Here is a 6000-nt window from a genome sequence, read left to right as displayed (position 1 = left end):
GCGCAACCAAGGCTGCTCTCAGAACCTTATTCCTCAAATTCCAAGTTTCCTGTAAAATTAGTTTTGGAATCAACATTACAGGAGCCGTATGTCCTATAACGTCAAACACCTGATGAGCTACTGCTAAAACTAGTCTTTTAGTAACTGGGTCATCCAGTTTTATATCTTGACCTATTTTGCAAGAAAAATGTATCTGTATCTTTATACCATACAAAGCCCAAAACAGACACATCTCCTTCCGTGGAGGAATCTTCCTCTGGCACAACACTTCTTATATTGGATTTCCAGAATCTTAAATTAAAATCACCCGAAGCCATAATTCTTTGAGATTCATTTACAAACTTTCTCATTTCTATTTCTGAATCTAGTGCTGCATTTTTACTAGCGGCATGAATTTTAATTTGGAAGTGTTTTTCGACGTTGTTCGTAAAGAAATTGAGAGAAGAGCACAAAAATTTCAGAAAGTAACGGGAGAGTGAAATTTTATACTCGGTAATATCATTCTTTTTTCTACAACTAAAATTACCACAGGACTGTAAAATTCTCATCTCCACGTCCGCCCTTTTCAGATGAGGAATTTATTAAAATTATTTTCGTCAAAATATTAATTTTGCATGTTCTTAGTCTTTTCTTACCCAATATTTCATTTTTTCTTCAATTTATCTCTCCCGACACCCGAATGCGCTCCTGTTCATTAACTGTAATTGTTGCCAAATTTTTTTTTTTTAAATTTTTTTTTTACAAACTTTTCTGTTTCCAGCTCTGTTTTATGTTTCATAACAGTGAAATTTTTAGATCATAGCGATGTTTATGACTCCGTGATGGAAAATGTTATAAGTTTCTAGAAGAAAAGATTATTATTTGATCTTTTAATTTTGCTTACAATGTTACTTTATTGGTATGTATTATGCTTCCGATCGAATGGCAAATATTAAGCGCTTTGTTTGAATCTTTTAAGTTGCCGAATTTAGCAAACTTTTGTGTATCTCATTTTTGAAAGTCATTTTCCTTCAAGCCAGTGTAAACAAAAGTACAGTTATGTACTTCTTACTATTATTTGTGAGTATTTTTCTTAATTTTTTGTTGAGTATTTTATTGAAATATTGAATTTTTATAGTACTTATATATATTTCTGTTCTGTCAGTTTCCGCTTTTTTGAAAGGGGGGGGGAAGAAAAAGTAGAGATACTTAAATGTTAATTTTTTTTTTTCCTTTTTTTCCTTTAGAATTTTTCGAAGAATATACATTTATGCTATTCATGCTTGCACAGTGTAAAGGAATGCTGCTAAAATAGTTATCTTCTTTAAACCAGGTATTCATATAATTTTGTTATAATTTACATGCCATTACTCATTGATTATATATTTCCAGTATTATTTTATTTTTGAAAATGAAATTATCTAGATCGATTTTAAAATACTACATTTAGTTTTCATATTTTCAATTATGAATTTATTTATTTTTCTTATAATAATTAAATGTAATCATTTTGTGGTTAACAGCCAAACAGTATTTGGGTTGATCTTTACAATATGGTAACTGGTAGTTTGGCGACATTTTGGAGGCGATAAAGGTTATTACCTGGCACTTTGGTAATAATGTGAGCAGTACTCAGTTCCGATTACGCATTATTTTGTGTGAGGGAAATGAGAGATCATGGGATATGTCATGTGATATTAATGGATGAATTACGGTTCTTTAATCGGAAAACGGGGGAAATCGGGAAAAAATCTGGAAATTTTGTATTTGGCTTTATTCTGTGTTGTGTGAAACAGTGTTCGTGAATTTTTGGATCCCATGGCCGTAACTAAAGTGAATTCGAAATGGGTATTTATGTATGTATTAAATTAATGTATGTGCTCATTTATATTTTAAGTAGTGTTTTTGAATTTACTTATATTTTAGTTAAATGATAGTTATTTTGTGAATTTTATGTTTGTAGGAATTTGGTATACGTTTAAGTTGAAGTAAACGTGCATGGAAATAATTTAAATATTTGATACTAAGTATTTGTAATGGTTGCGGTATGAATTCGTTGGTGACATGTATAATGTAATAGATGATTTAAATGTAAAAGTTTTTGGATATTTTATTTATTTTATATGTGGAAATATTCATATTTGGAAAGGGTAAATACTTTTTCGCGATCAGGTAATTTCATATATGTTCTTTTTACCGGGTTTAAAGATTGAGAAAATTGTCATGTATTTTCGTGAAATTTTTCTAATTTATGAGAAAAAAGCAGTGTACATGGATATAGTGAAGAGTGTGCGCAATGCCATTTTTGTGCAATTCTGGGATGTTTTTTTAAGTAAAGATAAGTCGGCGTGTACATGGTTTATGTGTATGTGTTATTTTGAAAAACGCGTAAGGAGTATGGTATTGTGCACTTTTTCCCAATTTTGCAGTGCATATTTGTCATGATTAAGCAGTTTTGTTAGATAAAATTTCTAGCATAAGTGTAATTTGGCTAGTAGATTGTTGGAAGAAGTGTTCAGTAGATAAAAAGAAAAGAAACATGTCTTTACTTCGTGAAGACAAAATGGCGACGGGAAAAAAAAATAGAGGGTTGCTGTAGGAGAGTTGGTCGCCAAATTTTCGCCAAAAAAACGCCAAGTTACCATAATGTAAAGATCAACCTTAAATTTTTTGTTCTATTATATTTTTGTTCCATTATATTATATTTACTGTAGTTAAATTTTCATGTATGGATACTTTGAACTCAACTTTTAATAAACAAACTGAAAATTCCCATGGCCTTAGTATTTCCATTAAGTGGATGTTTACTTAGATAACAGGTAAAAGCCTTAGTTCTGTAAGTATCAGCTAATGAGAGATTCAGTTGTATTTAAAAAATTGTTTACATGTTTAAACGAGAAATCATTATCATTGCAAATAGTGGGAAAATGGGTAAGCTGAAAGATTTCAAGTGACTGAACAAGACATGATCATAGGTGTAAGAAGATTCAGTTCTAACATCTCTGAAACAGACACTCAGATATACCTGAGGAATGATATTAGCATCTTGCAGAGTCCATGCTCAATCTGTGATCATAGCTAAAGATGAACCAGTGCATTTTTTGAGGTTGTATCTAATATTTTAGCCACTTAGTATAAATATTTTGCCACTGATTTGCTGAATTGTAAATATTTTAGAATGGGCTTCTGATAAATTAGTTTGAACTGGCTGATCCCATCACTGCTTGAAAGTGATTATGTATTTCCATATATTAGATATAATTAGATATATTTTCACTGTAATTAAAAAGAAAGTTTAATACCAAAGGCTATCATTATTAAAAATCCCATTAAAACCTATTTTATTTAGCAAACTTTTCATGATCTTATTTAATGGAAATTTTCTTTGAAATTAATATGAATTTTATTTTTATTTCATTCAATTTTAATTCCTATTCATGGAATTCAATTTGTTTACTTGATATTCTTTTACAATCTTTCAGGTTTATGAACAAGAAATGTATTCAGGGGCTTCAGTCATTGTTCTTATTTTTCTTGCATCATTTTCGAATGCTAGTGTCAATAGCCATTCTAGCAAAACAGGACTGAAGTACTTCTATAAAGACCATTTAGATCAAGGTGTCTGTTTGCAAGAAGCTCCCTGCAGGCCAATTCATAATGCTACATGCTTTGGGACAATACTTCCTTATTCATTCACATCACTTGCCTTGGCTGAAGATTCCTTATCACACTTTGAAGTGCAGGTCTGTAATTGGAAATTTAAGGAGATTTAACATATTCCATTTAATTTGCGATTTATTGTAAAATTTTTTGGCGTAATGATGTGCTACTTTGTTTTACTTTTTTTTTTTTTCTTTTTGTGTGTGTGTGCATGTGTGATTTATGATTAGAAGTTCTAGCAATTGAAAATGGATCTATTTTATTAATTACTGATTTTCATTTTTTTTTTTTTTTTTTTTTTTTGGATTAAATTTAAAGACAGCAAATCTCATTTCAGAAATGGAGTGCTGCAGGGAAGAAGGGTTAGAAAAAGACAGGAATGGTTGTTTGGTTCATAAATATGTTCTGGACAATAATATTGCAAGTGCAAATGAGTAATTTTTCTGTCAAAATATTTATGTCGCCTATCTATCCAATTGCAATTATGAGTACACATGTATTGTGAAGAAAAATAATGGACCCTTGAAATCTGTCTTCCACGTTGTTAATAAAACTAAATAAGCTGGGACAGGTTTTTTTTTTTTTTTTTTTTTTTTTTTTTTTGGTGCTTCATCATAAATGAATAACCCAATCTATTTCCTTGTAATCCAGAAAAAGGGTGTTGTACATTTTCTATGATGAGCTTAAAGTAACAGTCTTGAATTTTTTAAAAATTGGTAAACCTACCCCCTTCCCAAAAAATGGAGATAACAGAGTTTTGAAGTCTTTTACGTATATTACTGAGGGGTACATGTTGTATTAAAATGAACAGTTATGTTACAGATACTTTCATATTAAGTGTAAATAAAGCATTTTTGACATACCTAAATCGTGTCACAGTAAGTAGTCTGTCAGTAGTTATTGTTATAAGATTTTGGCACTTTTCTAAAAGTTTGCAATAGCTGCAGATCCATCCTGATTTATATCTTCTAGAAATTTAAGGTGAATTCTCAAAGTTTCAGTGGTCTTCTACATTTATTTTGTTGTGACTAGATAAGTCTGTCTTATTTCTCAGTTTTATCATTGTCAGTCATAATTTTTTTTTAAAATTATATTGGCTGTGATTTTCACATCTGCCAACACTCTCCACTTAGCACAGAATCAATCATGACCAAAAATTGCCAAATGAAGTATATGAATTGAGTCTGTTCTTGACATTCAACCACTTTTTTGAATTAATTTCATTTATGCTTTCTTTATAGGTCATGTCAACAAATGTCAAAATTAAATGCAAGAATGGTGAAACAAATGTAAAATACACAGTTTTAAGTCTTTGGAATAATATATTTATTCTGTTATTTATGTAATCACATTTAATGAACCCCGCTTTAGAAAAATATTTGAGTTAAATAATAGGTTTATGACTCTAAATAAAAAAAAAATTGTGGATTACAGAATTACACACTGAATATTTAAATTTTGAGTTTTAATATTTTATAGCATATATAATGTGTTTTAAGTAATATAAATTGTATTTATATTTTAAGCCGTGTTTATTACTCTCTTTTTGAAATATTTCACTAAATTTGTTGTCCAGTTGAAAAAGTGACAACCGTTCACATGCCAAAACATAAAATAATTTTCTCCCCTTTTACATTTGCCAGTCTAATAATATTATTTCTTATTAACTTATAACCATTTGAATTCTTTAATGGTATAAATATACATTTGTTTTATTTATAGGATAATCTTGCATTATGGCAAGGTTTACGAAGTGTTCCTCGCTGCTGGGCTGTTGTGCAACCTCTTCTGTGTGCTGTATATATGCCAAAATGTGAGAATGGATCCATATTTCTTCCCTCTCAAGAAATGTGCAGAATAACAAGAGGCCCTTGCAAGTCTGTGGAAGTGAAACATTCTTGGCCTTCATTTTTACGTTGTGAGAACAAGAAACTTTTCCCACCCCGTTGTAGGGTATGCTTTTATTTCTATTGTTAGAAAAGTACATATGCTGTACTTTTATATATTCCAATAAATCAGTATTGATTATATTTTGCTGCATATGAGTCAAAATTTGTAACAGTATGCAAAAAGCTTATAAAGGCTGAAGTATGCTGTGTATGATCTAAAAATTATATTTTCCTGATTTTGTATTTGCTATGCATATGTATATAGAAATAATGTATGATTAATTGTAATAGGTATCAGGTTCCCTCTCACCTGAAGAATTCTGGAATGTCAAGGAAATGAAAATTAATAAAAAAAAATATATATATATTAAAACTTTCCTCCTAAAATCAGGAAAATCAAAAAAGGCAAGAAGGCAGGGAAATTAAAAAAAAATAAAAAAAGTACAGATCAATCCTCAGAAAAAATTAATGA

General features: G+C 29.8%; 1 protein-coding gene across 2 annotated transcripts in view; it reads left to right on the top strand.

Moving 5' to 3' along the window:
- The first annotated feature begins 726 nt into the window (after positions 1 to 726).
- Positions 727 to 6000, top strand: part of smo (smoothened, frizzled class receptor) — a 110355-nt gene continuing 105081 nt past the window's right edge. Inside the window, exons 1-4 of one of the 2 annotated variants that reach the window (XM_085819179.1) lie at positions 727 to 1059; positions 1227 to 1312; positions 3462 to 3722; positions 5362 to 5592. In XM_085819179.1, coding sequence (XP_085675305.1) covers positions 3477 to 3722; positions 5362 to 5592 — 477 coding nt within the window. In that variant the 5' untranslated portion in view covers positions 727 to 1059; positions 1227 to 1312; positions 3462 to 3476. The remainder of the gene's footprint in view (positions 1060 to 1226; positions 1313 to 3461; positions 3723 to 5361; positions 5593 to 6000) is intronic. The other variant, XM_085819180.1, reaches the window with a different exon arrangement.

Source organism: Stegodyphus dumicola, chromosome 6 (genome assembly GCF_044657685.1).
Source record: "Stegodyphus dumicola isolate Sdum_Otavi_A_Nest chromosome 6, ASM4465768v1".
NCBI lineage: Eukaryota > Metazoa > Arthropoda > Arachnida > Araneae > Eresidae > Stegodyphus > Stegodyphus dumicola.
This window is presented reverse-complemented; position numbering and strand designations above follow the sequence as displayed.